This window comes from Zootoca vivipara, chromosome 16 (genome assembly GCF_965207765.1).
Source record: "Zootoca vivipara chromosome 16, rZooViv2.hap1.1, whole genome shotgun sequence".
NCBI lineage: Eukaryota > Metazoa > Chordata > Lepidosauria > Squamata > Lacertidae > Zootoca > Zootoca vivipara.
The window spans coordinates 6,670,023-6,695,657 of NC_142599.1; the positions used below are offsets into that span (position 1 = coordinate 6,670,023).

General features: G+C 47.5%; 1 protein-coding gene across 2 annotated transcripts in view; it reads right to left on the reverse strand.

Annotated features, from left to right (window-relative positions):
• Positions 1 to 25,635, reverse strand: part of SLC15A4 (solute carrier family 15 member 4) — a 74,591-nt gene that overhangs the window by 39,655 nt on the left and 9,301 nt on the right. Inside the window, exons 2-6 of one of the 2 annotated variants that reach the window (XR_015947497.1) lie at positions 12,734 to 13,029; positions 11,042 to 11,213; positions 9,961 to 10,038; positions 2,420 to 2,588; positions 199 to 302 (exon numbers count right to left, since the gene is read on the reverse strand). Coding sequence is in view for 1 of the 2 variants with exons in the window: in XM_035098007.3 (XP_034953898.1) it covers positions 2,420 to 2,588; positions 9,961 to 10,038; positions 11,042 to 11,213; positions 12,734 to 13,029 (715 nt within the window). In the remaining variant the exon portion in view is untranslated. The remainder of the gene's footprint in view (positions 1 to 198; positions 303 to 2,419; positions 2,589 to 9,960; positions 10,039 to 11,041; positions 11,214 to 12,733; positions 13,030 to 25,635) is intronic. The other variant, XM_035098007.3, reaches the window with a different exon arrangement.

Sequence of the window (25,635 nt, forward strand, 5' to 3'; positions counted from 1 at the left end):
TTTTTTAAAAAAAACTTCTGCTGATTGGAATGTTAAGACTTCAGCTTTTAGAAGCCCGAGTTCGAATCCCTGTCTAGGCATTAAGTTCCCTAAACCAACCTCAAATAACACTCAGGGGATAAACAGGGATCCCTGCACAGGTAGTTACTGCCTTGCCTCCTACGGAGGGATAAAAAAATATGTCCATGATAATTTCACCTGACACGCTACATCCTCTTTTCTCTTCTTTCTTTCTTTCTTTCTTTCTTTCTTTCTTTCTTTCTTTCTTTCTTTCTTTTTCGGTTCTTCGAAGTAGCAGTGTGCTAAGTTTCAAGACAAGATCGAAGACGCTTCTTTACCATTTAAAGTTTGGGATTAAATTTTTGCTGTAATTGTTTTAAAAGGCTGCAAACGGAGTTGATTTTCCAGCTGAGTAGTCTTAAATACCGCTGCTAAGAATTTACAATGTAAGCCACGAAAGTAAGCACCGCCAACGTTCATTAAATCTAATCAGTCGCATTCTCGCACAATTTATAAGATATTCTGAAACAATCGAAAGCCTCTAATAGGTGTTGCAAATTGCATCGGGGAGGGCAGGCGCTCAGGGGATTTGGCGGGGTGGGTCGGAAAGGCAAAGGTGGCACTGCTGGATTTTGCCTGAAGAAGTTGCTGCCCCATGAGAAAAAGTGTGCTACTGGTTCGTTTGCCCGATCCATATGCGGCCAAAATGGTGTTGTGGTTAAGAGTGCCGGACCAGCACCCGGGGGGAAATAAGGCGGGATAAAATAATTTTGTTTGCTTAAGTCAGCGTTTCTCAACCGCTGTTCCGCGGCACACTAGTGTGCCGCGAGACGCTGGCTGGTGTGCCGCGACGTGCGGCGACGAGAAGGGCGATTTGCATTGTCACGTGCCTGGCGGCCGCCAATAAACAACACTGACCCGCCGGAAAGGAAGCCGGCCGGGTCACGACGCGGGGCGAGCGCAGCTCTCAACAGCCACCACCACGGGAGGGTAGTTTTAGACAAACTTAAAGAAGCTGGCTAGATGAGCTCAACCTGAAACTTGCTGAGCAAAGGATTGTGCTGGCAGAGAAATCAGCGGCTTGTGAAGCCTTATTACAGGAGATTGCAACCAACACAGCAATTGGCAAGTGTTTCTTACAGTCATAATTATATAGTCAATATAGGGCGGCACAGAGTTAATTTTTTTAACTTTTTAAATGGTGGTGTGCCTCGTGATTTTTTTCATGGAACAAGTGTGCCTTGGCCCCAAAAAGGTTGAGAAACACTGGCTTAAGATATAAAGACCTCAGAAAGTTGTGTTGCCTCGGTACAGGGGGTTTGCTAAAATTAAAAGCACAAATTACCTATGGCCTTTCTTTTAGTAGAGGGATAAAAGTAGTAAAAGAAACCCCCAAAAGATATTCTTGGTTTAAGTTCAAACGACTTTGCAGCAGGAACTTGGCTTGCCCACATATCAAAACGACCTTGTCCCTAATAAGGTAACTACCTCTTCTCATCGAGAGAGAAGCCTTAATGGCCCTATAAAGTGTCCCTCTCTCTGATATACTGGGAGGATTACAAGCCCCCAAGATTAATTTATTTAACACTATAACGCTTTATCTATATGTTCCTTGTGGTGGGTACCAGGTGAAGGCATGAGCAGTCTATGAAGCGTTGCAGAAAGGTGCTGAGCATGTGGAAATTATTCTCAATAAGTAGATCATTTACACATCCCACGAAGGCATCGTTGTTGTTTTTCTTGACTAAGTTGCAGAATTAGAGAAGAGTAAGACACAGGACTGGTGAAAGAAATACAGCGATAGAGGTGTTGGTAGGGGGTCAATGTATGGGTCCAAAATATTCCTGGGTGGGTAAAGAATTTGGGGGGAACCGAATTGGAGGGGTGTGTGATCTTGGTTACTGGGCAGGCAGATGTTAAATTTTCTTGGAAGGGGAAATAAATGTTAGCGTGACTTTATCTGGAGATGATTTGAGCTGGAGTAATGGATAGGGGTAACGGAAGAGGAACTGAATTGATTTAGAGCAGGATCTGCAAAGAGATAAAATAAAGTAGTTCTTTACATGGGATTTGCTCCCATACGATGAAGTGATGGACACCAACTTGGATGGCTTCAAAAGAGAATTAGACAAATTCATGGAGGACTAAGGCTCTCAGTGGTTTCCCAGTCAGTGTTGGGTGGAAGAAGGCCTCAGGACACCAGTGGCCGGGAACCCTGAGTGGGGAGAACAGTGTTGCACTTGTGGGATTCCCAGAGGCATCTGGTCGGATACCGAAACACAAAGTGTTGGACTTGATAGGCTTTTGGTCTGATGCTGGTGTAATGTATCACATTTTTTATCCCATTTTCTAGATGTTCTGGGCAGCAGCCCAAATAACGGTTCAACCAGCGGTTCAATCTCACTCTCTCCTCTCTCACCTGCAGCAAACGCAGAGCACATCACAAAGAACATGCCGACCGCAATCCTCTTGAGCGACGACGGGAGCAGGCCGTGCCTCTTCAAGATGGGGTCGACCACTTTGTCCTTCAAAGGTATTAATATGAGGATAAGCACCGCATCAAACATGGTCAGCCAAGCTGCAGGGAACTGGGGGAGAAAGGGGAGGAGAGAGAGAGATGGAACAAAGTTGTAAGAGCATAAGGAGAGCCTGGACCGCTGGATCAGGCCAAAAGGCCCATCTAGTCCTGCATCCTGTTCTCACAGCGGCCAAGCAGATGCCCAAAATGAGAAGCCCACAAGCAGAGTCTGAGCACAAGAGCATCTCTCCCCAATTCTGCTCCACATTCAGCAGTAGAATGGAACCTAGGGAGCTTCTCCGGGCTCCATCATTATATATCATTTGACACACCCCCCCCCCTTTACCAGGTCTTTGGCTTTTAATTATCTATGTTCTTCTATTTATGAGAGGCTGTGATGTTTTACCCAGCTTTTAAAATAATGAATTGCCTTTTCGATTTTGCTTTCCTTTCCTTTTTTATTGGTTTTAATGCATCTGTCTGTAAAGTGCTTCGAGTTACTTTGCTAAAAACACACACACACACAAACACACACACACACGGATAAATTTAATGAAATAATAATAGTAGTACTAATAACTCTGCCCTCTTTCAATGGTTCTCCAAAGGGAAAAGGAGGATGGACAATGTTTCTGTGTGTGTATCATTGTTCTTAACAGTCCGGGGGGGGGGGGCGCATAATTTTAATGATTCCAGGACCAGAAGTGATTCAGAATCAGTTTCTGGACAGCGATAGATCATAAGGAACATTATACATTATCACTACCAATTTGAAGGGAGGGAGGACACACCCCTCTGTACAGTGGAACGAGGGGCATTAATTTTCATCGTTAAGATTTCACCGCTTGACTCAGCCTGGAATCTCGTTAACGGAACAGGACTGCCACGCTAGGGGCTGAGATTCCATTAAGCCCTATTTATCACCAGAACACCTGACTGCAGAATTATGGATTACGCCACTCACATCTGATAGACAAAGCCCTGTAAATTATTGAAATAAACACACACAAAGATGGCTTTTAAACAGCCATCAGAGCTCATATTGATGGCGGGTGGGACAGGAAGCAGTCAGCAGTCAGTTATGCATTCCCTGCTAATCAACTTTGCTTCAGAAACCACATGTTCCCCTACATACAGTGGTGCCTCGCTAGATGAATTTAATTCGTTCCACGGGTCTTTTCTTATAACGAAAAATTTGTGTAGCGAATCCCATAGGAATGCATTGAACTTTTTTTTTGCCCATAGGAACGCATTAATTGAATTTCAATGCATTCCTATGGGAAACCGCGATTCGTTAGACGAATTTTTCATAAAACGAATTCGTCTAGCGAGGCAACCTCCGCTCGAAAAATCCTTTCGTTAAGCGGAAATTTCGTTAAGCAGGGCATTCAGTAAGCGAGGCACCACTGTAGTTTTGCTTAACTATTTTCTCACTGCTAGAAAGTCCCCCCCCCCCCAAAAAAAAAGTGCCTAAGGGTTTTGGATCTTGCGCTGTTATCACCATCATTTAACCCCGGCACAGGAACCTGTGTCCCTCCCAGATGATGATAGACTCCAGCTCCCATCCTCTAGGTTGGCTGGGGCTGATGGAATTTGGGAGTCCAACCACCTCCAGAGGGCTGCAGGTTCTCCGCCTCTGAGTTAAAGAAGCATCTCACTTGACAGAGCCTGCTGCTGGAAATCTACTTTAAAAAACAAGAGCAAAGGCACATTTGCACCAGCTGTTTGTGCCATGAGAAACTCAGCGAACATACCAGGAAAAGCAGGCAGGTGGGTCTGAGCACAACATCCCAAGTGAATTACTATTTATTAGCTTATTAATAGGGATGTGGGTGGCACTGTGGGTTAAACCACAGAGCCTAGGGCAGGTATCCCCAAACTCGGCCCTCCAGATGTTTTAGGACTATAATTCCCATCATCCCTGACCACTGGTCCCGTTAGCTAGGGATGATGGGAGTTGTAGTCCCAAAACATCTGGAGGGCTGAGTTTGGGGATGCCTGGCCTAGGGCTTGCCGATCGGAAGGTCGGCGGGTTGAATCCCTGCAATGGGGTGAGCTCCTGTTGCTCGGTACCTGCTCCTGCCAACCTAGCAGATCAAAAGCACGTCAAAGTGCAAGTAGATAAATAGGTACTGCTCCGGCGGGAAGGTAAACAGCATTTCCGTGTGCTGCTCTGGTTCGCCAGAAGCGGCTTAGTCATGCTGGCCACATGAACCAGAATCTGTGTGCCGGCTCCCTCGGCCAGTAAAGCGAGATGAGCGCAGCAACCCCAGAGTCATCCGCGACTGGACCTAATGGTCAGGGGTCCCTTTCCCTAGCAGTATTCACTGCTTTCCCTCAAACAAGCTCAATGTGGCATGCACATACTTTTTCACACCCAAGAGAATCTTACTGCCTAGATCAGAACCGGGGAACCTGCAGCTCTACTAAGAACTCCTTGGTCTTTTTCACATGTTCTACCGGCACTCTAAGAACATGAAACAAAACCCCAAAGTAGATCAGACATGCCTGAAGTCTGCCCTAGTTCATAAAAGCTGATGCCACAGTAAAGCTGCCCCTGTCTGCGGTGTCAAAAGATTCTGAATTTGCATTCAAATCAAACCACCAAAACTTTAAATTTAATTAAGGCAGAATGAAATAGCACATTGCATTTCACTTTATGCGTATCTGACAGATTTCGACAACCACACCTTGCATGTTAAAAAACAAAAACAAAACATTTCCCCAACTTTCATTATTAAGAACCCTGGGGCTATTTCGACAAAATGTGAGAAAGAAATGCCATTTAAATTATCAATCAGAATGCTAGGATTATTGCTCCATTATCCAGGCACTGAGTTCTGAACCATTTGAGTAAACACCTCAATTTTTTTAAAGGCGGCACATCAAAGCCCAGAGATCAGGCCATTTTTGGAAGATTGGCATTTGGGAGACTTTCATGTTACTGCTTCTATTTTAAAACAACAACAACCCACTAGTATAGCCTTTGCTGTTGGTTTCAAACATTTTGAGTTATACTTTACCTACTCAACAGAGAAAGCTTGACGAACGAGTACATTTTTTGACTTGCACATGAGAAAAAATAGTTGTTGGTTTGTTGTTGTTGTTTTTTAAAAAAACACCAAACAAACCAACTGGCCCAATGAGACCTGTGCATGTTTGTTGGGCACAGATTACTAGTTGGCCATTTTTTCAGGGGGTGGACAAAAAAAGGAGGGAGGGTGGAAAATAGTATTCTAGAAAATTGGCTATGGCTGGCAGGCATCTTTATTAGGAGCAGTATTTTGTTGTACGCCTGATTTGTACTCGATTAATTAGTTTGATTGTACAACCCTGGGGTGGGTAACCTAAGAACCAGGGGCTGAATGTGGCCCTCCAAACATTGCTCTCTGGCCCTTGGGAGTTATTCACAGCCACACTCCCTCCATCCCAGGCCTTGAGAGTTTTGCCTACCTGAAATGTGTCCTTGAAATTCTGACAACGCCTCTTGGTTGTCTGCATGGAGGTTAGGAAGAGGCTGCAAGTATGTGTAGGAACTAGCCTACCAAATTAATGTAAAAATTCACATTCATTGCTTGGCCCCCTTTTTCATCTGGTCCTGCCCACCACTGGCATGCACCCCACCCCCACCCCAAGGATGTCCAGAATTAAATGTGTCTCTCGGGATGAAAAACGATTCCACTCCTGTTCAACCTCCTAGCATCCAAGGTCCCCCAAGAGATGCTCAGTACGCAAGTTCTTGCAGAGGTTGGCCTCTACAGCTAGGAAACAGCCTGAGCTGAAAAGGCCAGGATTGGGAAAGTGGGAAATAGGCAACACAAGTGATGAGGCAAAGCCCAATGATCCAGTCTAGGCATCCCCAAACTGCGGCCCTCCAGATGTTTTGGCCTACAACTCCCATGATCCCTAGCTAACAGGACCAGTGGTTGGGGAAGATGGGAATTGTAGTCCAAAACATCTGGAGGGCCGAAGTTTGGGGATGCCTGATCTAGTCCTTAAGCTTGAGAAGAGGCAGGAGACAGCTGAGTAGGCAAAGGCAGAGAGCAAACCGGAAAATAAGTTTGGAAGGCCACCGGTGCCAGATTCATAAAGACACATTTCAAGGCTGATGGGAACTCACACAAATTCCCTCTTCCTGCCTGGCCTCTCTTCCACACCTGTGAGCTGGAAAGTGTCTTTTCCTGAGCCAGAACTTTGGTCCCTCTAGCTCAGTCCTGTCCACACTGATGGGCAGGGTTACAGGCAAGGCTCTCTCCCCTACCTGGAGATACCAGGGGACTGAATTTGGGACCTTCTGCATGCAAAGCAGGTGCTCTACCACTGAGCCATGTCCCTTCCTCGAAAGAGCTTTTGCCCAAGGACCGTATCACTTTTGGACTCCATCTGGCAGGCAGCAAACTGCTGGCACTAACCGACCCCTTGCACAGAAGCCCAAGGAAGCAAGAAAGATTAGAAATTCATTTCCCCCAAGGCTGCAAACTCATTAAAGTAACGTAACACACCATCTGCACCGGCCCACAACGTTCAGCAAAATACGATTTATGGCAGCATGGAAGTATTGCGGGAGCACCACAGGTTAAGTCGCATGTACAGAGGGCATGTACACAACATCTTTTACAATAAAGATATCTACGCACATGCAAACACAAACACACACGGGCCGTGCTTTCTGCCTCTCAGCCTCACTCTTCTCAAAATGCCCTCAGGGGCAACGGTAGCCATTCTGCCCTTCACTGAAATTGCTCCTGGCAAGACAATGGCACAGGCCAACTGGAACCTGAAAATCCTGCCCACTTCACACAGCCCAGCAACCACCGGGGAAGTTCGATCCACGGAGGCACAAAGGCTTCCGATTAAAACCTGAAAACCTTGCCAGGATCATCTACTTAAAAGCCCGTGTGGATTCTTACGACGGTGATTAAATACAGTGGACGCTTGGGCTGCGAACGTGATCCATGCGTGAGGCACGTTCGCAACCCGCAGAGCCGCATCTGCGCACGCGCGGGTCATGGTTCGGCACTTCTGCACAAAGCGTGATTTAGTGCTTCTGTGCATGCGCCAAAACCCCGAAAGTAACCCATTCTGGTACTTCTGGGTTCAGCGCGGTGTGTAACCCGAAAACACGCAACCTGAAGCGTCTGTAACCCAAGGTATGACTGTACTCCGCTTCAGAAATGCAGCACCAGAAATTCTGAAAAGGTAAGACCTCAGCTGTACAGGTGTTGCTCTTAAAATAAAATAATAACAATAGTAATGTAGTGAATCAGTTTTTCTCTTGCGGAGAAGGAGGTTTCGAATGAGGGTTGCCAGTACTGCACGGGTTCCCAAGATGTTCTCGGGCTCCAACTAACTCCCTTCAGACGCAGCCAGCATGCTCAATGGTCAGGGACGAAGGCAGCTGTAGTCCAGCAACATCTGGCAGGCCATAGGTTCCTCTCCCCTGCTTTAGTAGCAAAAACTCTGGTGCTATGCCTCCCACACCATGACAGCCAGAACCTGTCATGGAAGTTGAAACCCCTGACCATTTGGTCCTGAAAGAATAAGATGTGACACCTTTTTCAGGGGTGGGGAGAGCAGCACAATGCTAGGAGTTTGGTGGGTTGATGCAACTGCTTATGTGAATTTGGAAGTACCCATTGGGTTTAGAACAAGTCCAATGAAGTAAAAAAAAAAACCCATCCAGAATTTAAAGTCGAAATACAGGCCTAGGGGTTTTAGTGGGTTGATGTTGTTTGCAACATCAGGCTTAAAACGAGTCTAAAAAAAACCCCCAACCACTCAGAATTCAAAGTTGAAATACAAGCCTGAAACTTATACACTCAGAACTTTATTTACAACTTTGGAAGTTCTGCCCACCCACCTTGAAGTTCAGTGGCTCCTTGAGATGGAGTTCTTCTAAATTGCTCGGAATTGCTGACATGTTAATATTAAGCAGGTTAGCTTTTTGGATCAAACGCCTCATTTATAAATACTGCATTAAAACCATCATACATTATGAATTTGGGTTATTAGGATGATAGGGAGGTGAGCTGAACCATTTAGGAAGGGGGACGAGCCTAGGACTAGGGGTCGCCCACAGAGACAGCCTCCCCCCCCCAGCCTTTCCGACTTCTGTGCCTTCCCAAAAAAACAGATTAATCATTCAGCAACCTGCAGGAACGGCGTCATCAAAAAGGGCATTACGAAACCTGAATGTGGGTACAAGGCTCCCTGTGTGTAACATGGGCACAATCCTGCTGTGTGCCACTGGAGTTTGAATTTCTACTTCATTAAAATGGGCACCGCACGTGCCAGTCCAGATATATAGATATACAGATATATATAGAGAGAGATGCAGAGATAAGTGATAGAGGTACAGATATATCTGGGGGAGAGCCTGCGGGGAATGATCCTGGACAATCTCATGGATGTCTGCCAGTGCCCATTTGCATGCATCCTTGAACCTCACAGAGCTACCATTCTCAGAGTTCCCTGGGGAGAGGCACTCTATGTGGGGCTACCTTTGAAGGTGACTCAGAAACTACAACGAATTCAGAATGTGGGCAGCTAGACTGGTGATTGGGAGTGGCTGTTGGGACCCATAACACCAGTCCTAAAAGATCTTCACTGGCTCCCAGTATGTTTCCGAGTACAATTCAAAGTGTTGGTGCTGACCTTTAAAGCCCTGAACGGCCTTGGCCCAGTATACCTGAAGGAGCGTCTCCACCCCCATCGTTCTGCCCGGACACTGAGGTCCAGCACCGAGGGCCTTCTGGCAGGGAACCAGGCAGAGGGCCTTCTCGGTAGTGGCGCCCGCCCTGTGGAACGCCCTCCCACCAGATGTCAAGGAAATAAACAACTATCTGACTTTTAGAAGACATCTGAAGGCAGCCCTGTTTAGTCAAGTTTTTAATGTGTGACATTTTAATCTATTCTTAATCTTTGATGGAAGTTGTCCAGAGTGACTGGGGAAACCCAGCCAGATGGGTGGGGTATAAATATTATTAATTGTTAAATCACTCTATGAGGGTGATAATGCTCTCCTAGCACTCTTAACAAACTGCACCCCCTCCCCCCGATTCTTTGGGGAAAGCCACGGCGGTTATGATTCTGTTTTAAATGCATATTACAGATGGGGCTTAATAGATAAGGATTATTTAAAAGGCAGGATAATGTTCAATGGTACCATTTATTATTTTAACAGTATGACTGAAACACTATGCTTTTGAGAATCATTAAATTAGTGTTGTCTCTTATCTCTGCCTACAGTTACAGCAAAGGAGGAGGGGTCACTCCGGAAGAGATCGCATCTCGGACTGCTAAATGGCAGATCCTGCTCTCCTTTCTGTTTTGATTCTTCACTGTGCTTTCCGCCCCCCCACCCATCCTCACCTGCACGCTATGAAACTGTAACCCAGGAAGCCAACCTACAGGAAAACAGGAGTTTGCCAACGACCACTTACCGTGTGGCTGTTTGAGGTGCTGTTTGAAAACTGGGGGATTCTCAAGTGCAGGCTTTGGAGAACATACGTCGTCTGCATCTGAAGTGAAAGAAAGGAAATGGTTTATATCAGGGGTCAGGGCTTACTGGCCATGGGCTGGATCACTACCACAGAGATCGTCCGAGGGCCGGGCCGGCGCAGCGTTGTGCCAGAAATCGCATCTGCGCACGTCCGCGGTGCCGAAAATGCGTGCGCAGAAGCAATTTCCGGCGCCGCTCGGCAAGTCCCTGCACCGTGCCGGTTTAGTACAACGTGCAGGGGATTCGCCAAGCAGGCGACTCAGTTCGGGGGCTGGCAAAACGGTCTTTGTGGGCACGTTGCCAGCCCCTGGTTTATACTCTGCTGGAGGTCGGAACATGTGCCCCTCCCAGGTGTTGACGGACTATACCAGGCATAGGCAAACTCCGGCCCTCCAGATGTTTTGTGACTACAATTCCCATCATCCCTGACCACTGGGCCTGTTAGATAGGGATGATGGGAGTTTTAGTCCCAAAACATCAGAAGGGCTGGAGTTTGCCTATGCCTGGACCCACCATCAGCCACCATTGGCCATGATGGAAGGAAGAGGATGGCCCGGGAGTCTATGAACACCCAGAGGGCCACAGCCACCCCCCCATCCCTGACAAGTCCCATCAATGTACATGACTCTTTATAGAGTGCAGGGTCCCTGCCCCAAGAAGCTTACAGTCTATTGGCTGATGTTAGCATGGGGAAGAAATTCTTGCTTGTCCCTAGAAACACACACTTTTTTTTCTTGAAAGCGATTGATTTGCCAACAGATCCATAAGTTGTTGGGCTTCCCTGCAATCTATTTTGGGCTCCTGTCTCTTTTCCTACTTTTTTAGATGCAGCAGCCACTTTGCACCATGCCACGCTCCAGCGGCAGCCATTTTATGACTGGCAACCACAGCTCGATCTCAGAACGTCAAGGACTTCCGCCCTCTGCACTAACAGCCAAAGACTGTTTAGGTGGCAAATCTAGCCCCCCCTTGCTGCTCTTGATATACAGGAACCCAAACAGAACTAGGCCCCGTTCACCAACCTGAAAATAGACCGTCCAGTAAGGTATGAGGGCCAGGAAGACTGGAATGATTTTGACCAGCGCTTTCACATCCTCAACTTTATCTTCCCTGAATGGCCCTCCACGGGATGCTTTGGCCATCTCGAAGAGGCTTTGCTTGGGAGCTGGTTGGTGGAGTACCCCTTGAGTGTCTCTACCGGAAAGAAGAAGGGAGATGGAACCAAAGGAAATTTTTGGGAACCTGTATACCCTGTTTTCCCTTTTTTAATACGGAGTCATAAAGTAAGCCATGGCAGGGTTTTTAAGCATTTGAGAAATATAAGACATACCCCGAAAATAAACCATACTTCCGTGCCGCGGAAACCAACCCCTACAGGCACCTCCACTCATAGAGTCACTCCATGTGGCCGGCACTGCAGGAGCACGATCAGCTGTGAAGCGGCGCTCCAAGAGCTCTGCTTAACAGCTGATCACGCTCCCGCCTTGGTGGCTGCATCCCCGCGCTCCGCCTTCTCGTCCACCGCCGTCCCTGCCGCTTCCGTGCTTGCCGCCACCGCTGGGCTCACTGCTTCTTCCTTGCCTGGCCCGGCCAAGGAGCTTGGAGCGCCCTGCAGTGGCGGTCGGAGCGCCTGAGCCAGCGGCCTCCGCCTGGCCCGGCCAAAGACACCTGCCCGCCCCACCACCCAGAACCGGTGGCTGCTGCAGCGCCGAGCACTCAAGAGAGCCCAGCAGCGCCCTGAGCTGTAAAAACCGTACCAGTAATAAAATTTAAAAAAGACATCCCACCGAAAGTAAGCCACCCTGTGTTGTTTTTTTGAGGGTAAAAAGTTGTAAGACAGTGTCTTAAAAAGGGGGAAACACGGTAGTATACTAGCAGCCCCATCCCCAGTGTTGCTTGGGAGTTCTAAGAAACAGACAAACAAAACCAGGGCAGTTTGGAAATCAGTGTTTACAACTATCGTGCAAAATTGGGCTTGAAATCAGTACAGCTTTGAAAGGTTCAGTCCGCCATCTTGACTCAAAAACGCCAAAGCCAAAGATGTTTTCTACCGGGTAGGTGATGCCCTGCTACAATCTGAGTGCACAGCATCTAAAAACAAGTGTGCTTTCTCTTTCTCTCCTCTCTCTTTTGAGATAGTGACTCTGCAGCAGCTGCCAGCTGAAGTTCTTCTCCATCCAGTGTTTGAAGAATAATCCTCTTAAACCCATTTATGCTACTGCTGCCTTTTCAGTCTTCCAAAGTGTGCTTTATTGCATGGCTGCTAATTGCTCATTCTTCTCAACATTATGTATTTTTTTACAAATTATTACTTTATGGGTCGTTAATCTGCCTTCAATTATCTTAGACATAGGCAGGGCATTCCTTTCGATAACAAGCAAACACTCACGCTTATTTAATCGGGCAACTAAGCTCGCCTAAGATTTCTTTCCCTTGGAGAGAACAGTGTGTGTGTGTGTGTGTGTGTGTGTGTGTGTGTGTGCGTGCGCGCGTGCATCTGTATGAATCAGTTTCCCAACATCCTGTCACATTCTAGGGTAGGTTTGGCCCTCTGGGTGCTGCTGAACTACAACTCCCATCAGGCCCCAGCAAATGAAGTCGCCATCCTGGCCTCAAGCGATCTCCACGGAGTTGCTACTGGACCCACGCCAGTCACAAAACGTGCCTGGGGAATTTCGGACACTGCCTTGAAAGGGGAAATTCCCGCTACATACCTATTGCTGGAGTATTCCTCAGGACTCTTCCGGGAACAACACGAATAGGCCAGAATCTTAAACATGTCTGTGAAGGCGCTGCCGTCAGGGGGCTTTGTGATGAAGAAGCTCTGGCCACAGAGAAACACGACGAAGGACACCCCGATGCAAACAGCTGGGATAATGTAGCCGATGACAAAACTCACGTTCTGCTGAATGTATGCGATGCCTCCCAAGGACACGATGGCCCCCAAGTTTATGCTCCAATAAAACCAGTTGAAAAACCTTCGTGTGGCTTCGGGGCCCCGGTCTTTGACCTGCACGAGAATTTGTTGTTGTTCTTAAATCTCCTCCGTAAACCCCCCCAACAAGTCAATAACTATTCGCCAAAACAAATGCCTAATCAAGAACAATGCATTCCCATTCAGTTTTAATTGCATTCGTGATGCTTCTGAAAATCCAGGAGGGTCAAAGAAAGTGTTTTTTTGGGGGGGGGGCAATTGTGTTTGTTCGTTACTATGCTATGTATGTTTGTGGTTTTATACAGGCAAGGCCCCATTTACACGCGTCCTTTATGCGCTCAGCAATGCACACACTTATTGCACCATCCAGGAAAGCAATCCCAAATTGTCACAAAAAGGGGCGGAACGGGGCGCTTGCAAGCTTTTGCGATGGTGCTTCAAATATACGTGATTTTGCTGAGGCGTGTGGTGCCTTGGGACGTAACCCCACACTAAGCGGGGGTTGCCTGTCTTGTAAACCATCCTGTGATCCTCAGAGGGCAGTACAGAAAATAGCAAGATTAAGAATCTACCTGTAAGTGTGCATTCAGACTTGGGGTTTACTGCCTTAGTTTTCCTGGTGATCATAAATTCGCCTCGCTAGACGAATTTAATTCGTTCCACGGGTGTTTTCTTATAACGAAAAATTTGTCTAGCGAATCCCATAGGAATGCATTGATTTTTTTTATTGATTTTTTTTGCCCATAGGAATGCATTAATTGAATTTCAATGCATTCCTATGGGAAACCGCGATTCGCTAGACAAATTTTTCATAAAGCGAATTCGTCTAGCAAGGCAACCTCCGCTCGAAAAAGCCTTCCGTTAAGCGGAAATTTCGTTAAGCAGGGCATTCGTTAAGCGAGGCCCCACTGTACTTTTTTTTTAATTCATCTTTATTAAAGATTTTCCAAACAACAAAAATATACAAAAATACAAAAAGAATAAAGAATACAAAGCACAAAAAAGAAGAAAAAAGAAAAAAGAAAAACACCGAATACAAAAATACGAAAAACAAAACAGAAACAAAAACAAAAATTCTCACATCAAACTTCTTACTTGGTAATCACTTCCCGACTTCCCCGCCCTCCCCTTCCCGAATCTACTATACTCCCCATTCAGACAGCTTTCATAATATGCAAAAAGAAAGAAAGAAAATAAGCCTCATCTGCTAACACCAATCCATATCCTAAATAGTATAATACTCAATACAAGAGGAAAAAAAATCATACATGCACATATCTTACTCTATTTAATCCCTTTTAGCCTCTAAATTCCCCCAGAAGTATCCCACTATATTACATTTCTAATTATCTAAAGAAAAATTAAAATAAATGACAATCACCTCTAAATTCCCCCTCCCTTCCCCAGAAAACATTTCCCTAGGAGTCCCGACCAGTCCCTTAAAACAATCCAGTTCAGACCTTTTTAATCCATCCAACACTTAGAAAATCCCTAAGTCTTTCATCCTACACCAACTCTTGTCCACTCCACTGTATTTTTGCCCAGGTTTCTAATGTACCTTTTGCACTGCCTTAACTATTGCATTATGAAAGCTTTCTGATTGATCTTCTACAGAGCCACGGCACACTAAATTTCACCCACACGAGTAAGGCACCACAGCAAATGTCATTGGACATGTCACCTTCTGTTATGCCAGGGGTCAGCAACCTAAGGCCCATGGGCCAGAAGCGGCCCGTGGAGATCGTTTGACCCCGAACTGAGCTGCCCACTCGCATGCTGCCCTAAACCAGTGCAGCGTGGGGACTCGCTTCTGCTGCACCAGAAATTGCGGGCGCGCGCGCTCACACACGCACGTGATCCGGCCCACGGAGGGATCTCCGCGGGACCAATCCGGCCCAGGCAAGATAAACCTTGCTGACCCTTATGCCTATGTGTGCTTCTGCTCCCCATGAAAATGGGGGGAAGGAACTGCATGCCAGACAATAAGTGCCCCTAATTTTGTCACATGCTGTGAGCCACAAAGAAGAAGAAGAAGAAGAAGAAGAAGAAGAAGAAGAAGAAGAAGAAGAAGAAGAAGAAGAAGAAGAAGAAGAAGAAGAAGAAGGGAAAGTTAAAGCACATGATTTTGCGGGGTTAACATAGGCGATGAGCTTCTGCTAGATTCCCAGAAGTGGATTTCATGATGTGTGAAAGATCACGTGAAACGTGGAAATGGTCGGGTAAGGAAACGTCAGGAATAAAAGTGTTGTTTGAATGCAGCCTAAGAACAGCCTGGCTTTTCTTATCGGGGTTATCTGCCCCATCCAGAGAGAGATTAAAGTGCCATAACAGCAGGACTCCAGCAGATACCACAGTTCTCTTAGCAGCCCCTTTCTAGTAGGGAATTCCTTCCAATGTTCAAAAGCACATACATCTGGTGACTAGATTGAAATCTACAGCTTGATGAGCCTGAGCACAAGGTTGTCAACCATGGGTGGTTTTTTTGTTTTCTGTCTAAGAACACCACCAATTGTTGGCTAGCTTTTAAACCAGGGGCTGGGAGCCTGTTGCCCTCCTGATGTGCTAGACTCCAGCCAGCATGGCTAATGGTCAGCGATGATGGGATCTGCATTCCAGCAATGCCTTGAGGGACTGCAGGTCCCCCCACTCTTGACCAAAGGCTTTTAAAACACATGACTTCCTCCGCAGAAACCTAGGAACTGTTGTTTGAAGGTGTTGGGATTTTTATTTTTTTTAAGATAATATGTATTGTCATTAGCTCTGTGAGGGGCAACGGGAGTCTCCTAACAAGTCTCAGCACCCATTCTGAACTACAGTTCCCAGGAAACTTTGGGGGAAGTGAGGACGGCCCATTTGAAGATGGCTACCATACCTTCTGAGAGCTGGACCATAAAGAAGGCTGATTGCCGAAGAATTGATGCTTTTGAATTATGGTGCTGGAGGAGACTCTTGAGAGTCCCATGGACTGCAAGAATCTCAAACCTATCCATTCTGAAGGAAATCAGCCCTGTGTGCTTACTGGAAGGACAGATCCTGAAGCTGAGGCTCCAATTCTTTGGGCCCCCTTCATGAGAATAGAAGACTCCCTGGAAAAGACCCTGATGCTGGGAAAGATGGAGGGCACAAGGAGAAAGGGACCAAAGAGGACAAGATGGCTGGACAGTGTTCTTGAAGCTGCCAACATGAGTCTGACCAAACTGCGGGAGGCAGTGTAAGACAGGAGTGCCTGGCGTGCTCTGGTGCATGGGGTCACGAAGAGTCGGAGACAACTAAATGACTAAACAACAACAACCATACCTTCTATTCTCCACCCTAAACATACCCATCCATTCCTCAAAAGGCTTGGCTTCCAGACACTTGGATAATCCTGATCACCTTCCTTTGCACATCTTCCAGCTTGTCAGTGCCCTTCTTAAACTGTGGTGCCCAGAACGGAACACAGTGTTCCAGATGTGGTCTGACCAAGGCAGAACTATTAATTCCTCTGATCTGGACATTATACATCTCTTGATGCAGCCTAGATTAGCATTAGCGCTTTTTGTTTCTGGACGCTGTATTAAGCTGTTGACATGCAGTTCAGTAACTGAACTTCCCTCCTTACAAAAACCCGAGTTGCCCACACAGAGACTAGAAAGGCAGGGAGAAGAAAGCTAGATCAGAACGTTTATCAGGGAATTGGGACTTTTTCAGCCTGAGGGCTGCATGCTTTTCCAGGTGACCATCTGGGGGCAACAACCCAGTGGTGGGCATAGGCAAAAGTGCACCAAGTGCTGAACATAAATTTTACCTTTTGTACCATAAGCTGGTTCCTATCCACACTGCCCCATCCCTCTCCATTCCTCATCCAGGCAAGCAAGAGGCATGGCCAGAGTTTGGACACATCCCAGTCAGGCAAAAACACTCAAGGAGGGTGCAGAGCAAGGGGCAGCGAGGGTGTGGCCTGAGGAGAGTATACCAAGGGCCTGAGGTTTCCCAACCCTATTCTAAGAGGAAAAACACAGGGGAGTGTTCAACTACCAGACTTTTAGGAGACATCTGAAGGCAGCCCTGTTTAGGGAAGTTTTTAATGTGTAATACAGTGGAACCTCGATTTATGAACACCTCGGTTTACGAATTTTCGGTTTACGAACGCCGCGGACCCATCTGGAACGGATTAATTCACTTTCCATTACTTTCAATGGGAAAGTTCGCTTCAGTTTATGAATGCTTCAGTTTATGAACAGACTTCCGGAACCAATTACACCCTTGCTTCGGGTTAAGTATGCTTCAGGTTGAGTACTCCGCGGACCCGTCTGGAACGGATTAATCCACTTTCCATTACTTTCAATGGGAAAGTTCGCTTCAGTTTATGAACGCTTCAGTTTATGAACAGACTTCCGGAACCAATTGTGTTCATAAACCGAGGTACCACTGTAGATTATTGTATTTTAATGTTCTGTTGGAAGCCGCCCAGAGTGGCTGGGGAAACCCAGCCAGATGGGCTGGGTATAAATAATAAATTATTATTATTATATTTATTATTATTATCCCAAATCAGAACCTACAGGAAGTCAGAGCGACAGTAGCTTTGGAGGGTTTCAGACCAGAGACTCTATTCCCGTCCAAACCTGGGGGTGGCAGGGAATGAACCTGGGACCATCTGCATGCAGGTGCTCTACCACCCTCTGAGACACCAGTTTCTGCCGAACTCGGCAAAAGTAAGACCGCAGCAATTCCGGGAAGCCACCGAGGAGCAGCTGTGCAGCAACCCCCGCGAGGAGGAACTGAGAGATGCAAAATATAGTTCCCTCCTGACCAGAGTTTATAGCGCTGCCGTAAATCTCCCAACATTTCACAGCTGAAATGAGGCTCAGACCTGCGTGTGCTTAAAGCAGCCGTATCTTTGCAAGAACCACACTAGCTGGGCATCTCACCCATCCCTCCCCAAATCCATATTGTGAGGGGTCTTGCACTGCCTGCTGACCGGAATATGCCTTGGCTATGTAATGGATGGACCGCACTGGCTGGTTTATGAAGGTGGATCTCTTAATGGGGGTTCAGACGAATGCCCCCCCCCCTATGCAGAAACGAAGCATGAGAGCTACATGGGGCTTCACACCCTGAGTCACCCACCCCTGTCAGCATTTTCATTCTCTCCCATTGCTGGATGTGTGATTCTTACATCACATGTCTGTGTTTACATTCCGTGCTTGGAAAGTGTGGGAAACAGAAGCCAGTCCTCTGTCTTCCGTTGAATTGTACTTTTGTTTTGTTTTTTACTTTTTATCTCTCTTCTGGAGAAGATGTAAGAGGACGCCATGATTGCTTTGTCCTGTATATATTGCTTAATAAATTACTTAAATGCCACACCTCATAGCCTTAGCTTCCAGCTTTACTCTGTTTGAGTGTGCACATATTTTTGGGTTATGTGTCGCTGCTGCACAACAGGACTGAAGAGTTACGAACATCCTGTGCTGTGTTCCAGAGGAAGATGCCCGGAGAGGTTTGTCTCGATCTGGGGGCTGTGCGGTGCCCCCCCCCCCGGCGCTTCCAACAACCCCAGTGGCTGGTCCATGCGCAAACATACTGGCCAGTGGCCTCGCTGCTTCACTGGCTGAAAAGGGCCCCCATGCACTGGAACCCCCTCGTGTGGAAGACCACTCTCCCCATTCATGGTAAAGGGCCTATTTTTTTGTGCTTTACCTGCTTCCTAAGTATCTATGCCACACAATGCAGAAACAGGACCCAGGTGGCTCTGTGGGTTAAACCACTGAGCCTAGGGCTTGCTGATCAGAAGGTCGGCAGTTCAATTCCCTGTGACGGGGTGAGCTCCTGTTGCTTGGTCCCAGCTCCTGCCAACCTAGCAGTTCGAAAGCACGTCAAAATGCAAGTAGATAAATAGGTACTGTTCAGTAAACAAGTTACCACTGTATAATAAAAACAGCAGGGCCACCAGTCCCTTCATTAAAAGCTGTGTGCTTGCCAAAGCCAGTTGGAACAAGGTCGCCTTCACCTGTCCAAGGAAGGACAGCAAGGAGGGAGCCAGTCTAGCTTCTCCAGGGAGGGAGTCCCAAAGTCTGGGAGCAGCCACTGTGAAGGCCCTGTCTCGCAAGAGTCATCTTGTCCAGCCCCCTAAAATGCAGGAATCATGGTGACAGAATCCCTGACAGATGGCCATTCAACCTCTGCTTAAAAACGTCCGACGAAGGAGCGCCTTTGGAGGTGATCCGTTCTACTGTCAAAGAGTTCTTATGTTTGAAGATGGCTCTCATATCACCTCTTGGGCTTCTTCACAGTAAGCCTACCAAACTCCCTCATCCATTCCTCAAAGGGCTTGGTTTCCAGACCCCTTCATCATCTTGGCATAGCTGCCAAGTCTCCCGTATTCTCCGGGAAATCCCCGTTTTTCCAGCTGTTTTTAGCTGAAAAAATGGATTTTTTTGTTTTTTCCCCGGTTTATTTTCGCGCGGCAGCCATTTTGGAACTGGGCGGAGCATGCTCAGAAGCGACTTTTGATGCTGCTCTGCCCAGTTCCAAAATGGCTGCAGGGCGACTTTTGGCGCGGCGGCCATTTTGGAACTGGGCAAAGCAGCATCAAAAGTCACTTCTGAGCATGCTCCGCCAAGTTCCAAAATGGCGGCAGCGCTACTTCCGGTCTGCTACTTCTGGCCCGGTCCCTTATTTCTCGGACAGCAACTTGGCAGGTATGCATCTTGGTCACCCACCACCCTCGGTGCAAGTTCCAGCTTGTCAAGCATCCTTTCAAAATTCCTGGAACCTCCTTGCCCCAGACGTTATAATGGAGGAGAGGGTAATAAATAGAAATAATGATGGAATATAATAAATAATAACAATAATAACGGCAGCTAATGCGCCTTTGCAGTGTGTTCCTCTACTAAGCACATGCCCAAAATATGTCCGAGACTCACAGGCCATCTCTGCTTAGGATGAATCACCCTCTAGACAGGGGTCAGCAAACTTTTTCAGCAGGGGGCCAGTCCACTATCCCTCAGACCTTGTGGGGGGCCGGACTATATTTTGGAAAAAGAAAAAAAAAGAACGAATTCCTATGCCCCACAAATAACCCAGAGATGCATTTTAAATAAAAAGACACATTCTATTCATGTAAAAACACACTGATTCCCGGACCATCCACGGGCCAGATTTAGAAGGTGATTGGGCCGGATCGGCCCCCGGGCCTTAATTTGCCTACCCATGCCTTAAGAGAACAGCATTTGTTACAGGGATACAGAGAGAGAGAGAGAGAGAGAGAGAGAGAGAGAGAGAGAGAGAGAGACCAAGATGCCGGTTTTAAACAGAGATGTATGTTTGGAACTGATGACTAACTGAAGTCATTGCACCAGTTGCTAAATTTCCTGAGTTTCTATCTCAGGAAGGGGGAAAAAATGAAACAAAATGCGGAATACAGAACGATCTTCCTGCTGAATCAACGCTGGGGATCTATTTTGCTCAAACCTCCAAGCTTTTCCAGTTACGCAATACTTGCATTTAGCAGAGCAACACGATATTAATCCCAGGCCACGCTCCATAACAAGCATGACTTGCTTTTAATCGAATTAAAGTGTCCTGTTTCCTCCAGCTTGGCACCTGTGCCAAGGAGGCTGGGTGAAAAGCAAACCCGGGATGGTTGCTGGGTAGACGCCATTGCTTAGTAACACAGTTGTTGTTTATTTCTGCATTTAGCAACATTCATGGAAGAAGAGGCCTGTGTCACCCGGGGTGCGTACATCCAATTTCCCCCACTCATTGTTTCCAATGAGCTGGTTACAAAAATATGGCGGACAGAAGAAAGGGAAGGAAATGGAGAAGGTGCAAGATGCATTTTTAAAGCAGTGCTTTTCAAAGTTTGTTCTGCGACTCCTCACTGAGAAGATGAGCAACAGCAGTGCAGACGAGCTGTTAGGAGTTAGGCAGTGTACACACTAAATCTTTAGTGCAGATTCGAAGCACATTCCCCCGCCCCTCAAAGGATTCTGGGTGCTGTAGTTTACCTCTCACAGAATGGCCCTGAGCATGTTCTGGGTGCAGGAATTTGTTTAAAGTTCCAGAACTAAACTGCGCTCAGCCCGTTTCACACAAAAGTTAGCATTCTTCATTGCAACAGTTTAATCTTGTGGAGGGTTTCCTCCTGAGCCTATTCTGGTTCTGTAATTATTCTACAAGGCAGCAAAGGTTCAGGATCCGTTTTCCTCCTCCTAGATGGGCTACTTTCCTAGGTGGATTATTATTATTATTATTGAATTTATATACCGCCCTATACCTGGAGGTCTCGGGGCAGTTCACAGAAAAAAAATCAAAATGTAAAACCACAAAATATATAATCAAAATAAAAACAACAACCCAATCACACCCACCCACCCACCCCATGGATTAGCCCCCTCTATGGCACATGCAGAAACCTCCTTCATGACCAGGGATCAGCAAACTTTTTTCAGCAGTGGGCCGGTCCACTGTCCCTCAGACCTTGTGGGGGGCCAGACTATATTTTGGAAAAAGAAAAAGAAAAAAAGGAACGAATTCCTATGCCCCACAAATAACCCAGACATGCATTTTAAATAAAAGCACACATTCCACTCATGCAAAAACACCAGGCAGGCCCCACAAATAACCCAGAGATGCATTTTAAATAAAAGGACACATTCTACTCATATAAAAACACGCTGATTCCCGGACTGTCCGTGGGCCGGACTGAGAAGGCGATTGGGCCGCATCCAGCCCCCGGGCCTTAGGTTGCCTACCCCTGGGTTAGACGGTTGTCAGATATACTCTCAAAATCATTACGGATACATAGCCTGCTACAGCATTTTGTCCTCACAGCAGCTGAAAACCTTGTCTTGCAAAGATATGTGCTACCAAATAGCAGCACAGACATTGTTTCATCAGCAAACTCAGGATATTCTGTGTTAATGGGCTAATTTTAGCAGCACAAAGCCAAAATTCAGAAAAGGACACATTCTACTCATGTAAAAACACGCTGATTCCAGGTCCGTCCGTGGGCCGGATTGAGAAGGCGATTGGGCCGGATCCGGCCCCCGGGCCTTAGTTTGCCTACCTGTTGTGACGTGGGGTTTGTGATTTCAGCTCTCTTGACATAACATGCTGGAGACAGTTCTCTAGTAACAGCTCTTTATTAAAGTGAACAAGACTGAAGACTGAGGAGAGGAAAGCTACATTTATAGGGACAGGGGACTAGCTAGGAAGGGATACATTTTGGAGGGAACAATATCAAGCAATCACAGTGCTGCCTTTTGGAGGAAACCAATAAGACAGAGGATCCAATTACAGCAGCTTAAATGAACCAATAGTAGCTGTACCCTCTGGAACCAAAAGGCAGTTACTTTATCCTAATGCAAATACAGACAATAATAATACAGATATAAAATCCTTTGACTCAATACACAACACCCCTCCCCCCCTAGTGAGCACAGCAGACGTAATCCCTCAGGTACTGTGGGGTCCTACAACTTCTACCTGATCTCCTGACAACAGGTGTTGCAGGTTCTGGATTGGGTGTTACCTGTGGTGGAGGGGCTGCTATAGGGGTTTCGTCAGGAACAGATGGAGTCCCAGACATCTCAGGGTCCCCGACCTGTACCTCGTCATCCTGAGGACTAGCAGACCCTGGTTCATTTGCTGAAGCCCCTGGTGACTGCACCTCTGGGCCATCTTCACTCTGGTCTCGCAGCTGTGCGTCATTAGCCAGGGATGAATTATCTGACTCCTCCCTGCTGAGCGCCCGGCGCCTCAGCTGATCTATATGTCTCTTCCAAACTTGCCCATTTTCCAAGGTCACATAATAGGACACAGGTCCACTAGCCCGGGTGATCACACCGGCCACCCACCGCGGACCTCGTGAATAGTTCCTCACCCAGACCAGATCTTCAGGGGCGAGATACCTTGTTGTGTCAGTCTCAGCCTGGGGGGTTGCTCTTGAATTACGGTTTGGCATTTTATCTGGGTGGACATAATCCAGCACCGTTACCAGTCTTCTACCTAAGAGCAGCTCGGCTGGCGACTTGCCCGTCGCAGTACACGGCGTCGCATGCTGCAAAAATAACATTCGCGCAATGCGAGCCGACCAGTTACCCTCCATTAAGCGCACAATGGATTCTTTGGCTGTTCTTACCATGCGCTCAGCCTGCCCATTGGAGGATGGGTGAAAGGGCGCGGATGTGACCCCTCTTATAAAGTTATCAGCCAAGAATGCCCTGAATTCTTGGGATACAAAAGCTGCCCCATTATCTGATACAATGGTCTCAGGTAACCCGTGGGTAGCAAACAGCTGCCTCAACACCTTGATTACGGCAGCTGATGCCATGCTAGGGACCATCGCCACTTCTAACCATTTGGAATATGCATCAACGATAACCAAAAAGACCTTCCCTTGGAATGGCCCAGCAAAATCTATGTGCAGCCGGCTCCAGGGAGTCCTGGACTGCTCCCACCAGTGGACTGGTGCTCTGGCCACTTCTGGCCGCACCTCTTGGCATGCCTTGCATGTTCGTACCCATTGTTCTATGTTCTGGTCCATTCCAGGCCACCACACATAACATCGGGCTAGCGACTTCATCCTGACCATTCCCGGGTGTCCCATGTGAAGCGTCTCAAGAACCCTGTTTCTCAGTGGTGCTGGGATGATCACCCTATCTCCCCATAGGAGACAACCCTTATGCATGGACAATTCGTGCTGCCTTGTCGCATAAGGCCTGAATTTTTCTTCATGCGGACCACCTGGCCACCCCCTCCCCACCCAAGTGAGCACACGGGAGAGAACAGCATCTTTCCTAGTTTTCTCAGCTATATCCGTAGCTGTTACAGGAGCCCCCGGAAGTGTTTCTAGCATCATAATGTGCTCCGCCGGAGCAGGATCCTCAATGCTCCCGCCAGGAAGGGGCAATCGACTCAGCGCATCAGCATGGCACAACTGTTTCCCCGGCACATGGGTCAAGGTGTACTGGAACCCATTCAGGAATATTGACCAACGCAACATTCTGGGGGAGAGAATTTGTGGCGTTTGTTTGTTTGGGTTGAACAACCCTAACAGTGGTTTGTGGTCCGTTTCAATGGAGAAATGGCGACCGTACAAATAATCATAGAACCTTTTGATTCCGGACACAATAGCCAGTGCCTCTTTATCAATTTGAGCATAGTTGCGCTCTGTGGGCGACAACGTACGGGAATAGAAAGAGATGGGCTTTTCCGACCCATCCGGTTCCCTATGACTCAGCACAGCCCCCAGACCGTATTGAGAGGCATCACATGCCAGGACCAGCGGCTTTGACTCATCATAATGAGCAAGGACGCTCCTGCTACTCAGCATTCCTCGCAAGGAGTCAAAAGCCTTCTGCTGCTCCCGCCCCCATCGCCACACATTCTTTTTCTGCAATAGTCTATGTAATGGTTCAGCTACCGAAGCTTTCTGGGGTAAGAACGAATGATAAAAGTTAATAAGTCCCAGGAATGACTGCAACTCCGTCTTGTTCTGTGGTCGTGGTGCCTCGATGATGGCCTTAATCTTAGCATCTGTGGGGTGGATGCCTGATGCATCAATTTTAAACCCCAAGAAATCCACAGTTGGCACCCCAAAACTGCATTTTTCTTTTTTCAGTTGCAACCCCACCTCCTTGAACTTGAGCAACACTGCACGGACACGCGCAACCAGTTCCTGTGGGTCTTTTCCAGCAATCAAAACGTCATCAAAAAATGGCAAGACCCCCGGCAGACCTCTTAACAGGCGTTCCATGAGCCCTTGAAAAATCCCTGGGGCCACACAAACTCCGAACTGTAATCTGTTAACTCTGAACGCCCCTTTATGTGTGACAATAGTCTGTGCTTCCGCTGATTGTGGGGTTACTGGCAGCTGTTGGTAAGCTTGTGCCAGGTCAATTTTGGCGAACACCTTGCCCCCAGCCAGTTTAGCCAACAGATGTGATACGACTGGAATGGGGTATGAGTTTCCCCTGAGTGCCTTATTGATAGTACATTTGTAATCTGCACATATCCTGACTTCCCCATTTGCTTTAAGGGGCGTGACGATTGGAGTCTCCCACTTAGCAGAGTCCACGGGTGAGAGAACTCCCTGCTTGACCAATTTATCCAGCTCTGCCTCGATCTTGGGTTGCAGTGCAAATGGCACTCGCCTTGGTTTGAGTCGGATTGGGGCCACACCGGGGTCCAACTCGAAGTCAACTGGGGGCCCTTTATAACAACCCAGTTTTCCATTAAAGAGACCAGCAAATTCCTTGCATAATGCCTCGCTCATCTCAGGGCAGGTTTGGATTGAATTAAGCCCTGAGATACTCAGTCCCAGGGCGGGGAACCAGTCAGTGCCCAGGAGACTGGGGCGACTGCCCTTCGCAATCACCAGTTTCAGTACAGCCTGTTTGTCCCGGAACTGTACTCTCACGGCACACATTCCCATAACATGGATGCGGCCTGCTGAGTACGACTGCAAGGTTGCCGGGAAGGGCTCCAGAGGGGGCAACTTACCCCTGGGGAAGAATGTCTTCGCGGTCTGGTCCGACACGATGGTGAATGCAGATCCGGAGTCCACCTCCATGTCGCACTGCTGACCCTCAATCTTCACCTTGACATGTGCCTTGCCTTGCGCTGGAAACTGCACGGCCCTCCCGTTGATCTCCGTTACGTAGTGGCAGTCCTTTAGAAAACGAGTTGCTGTGG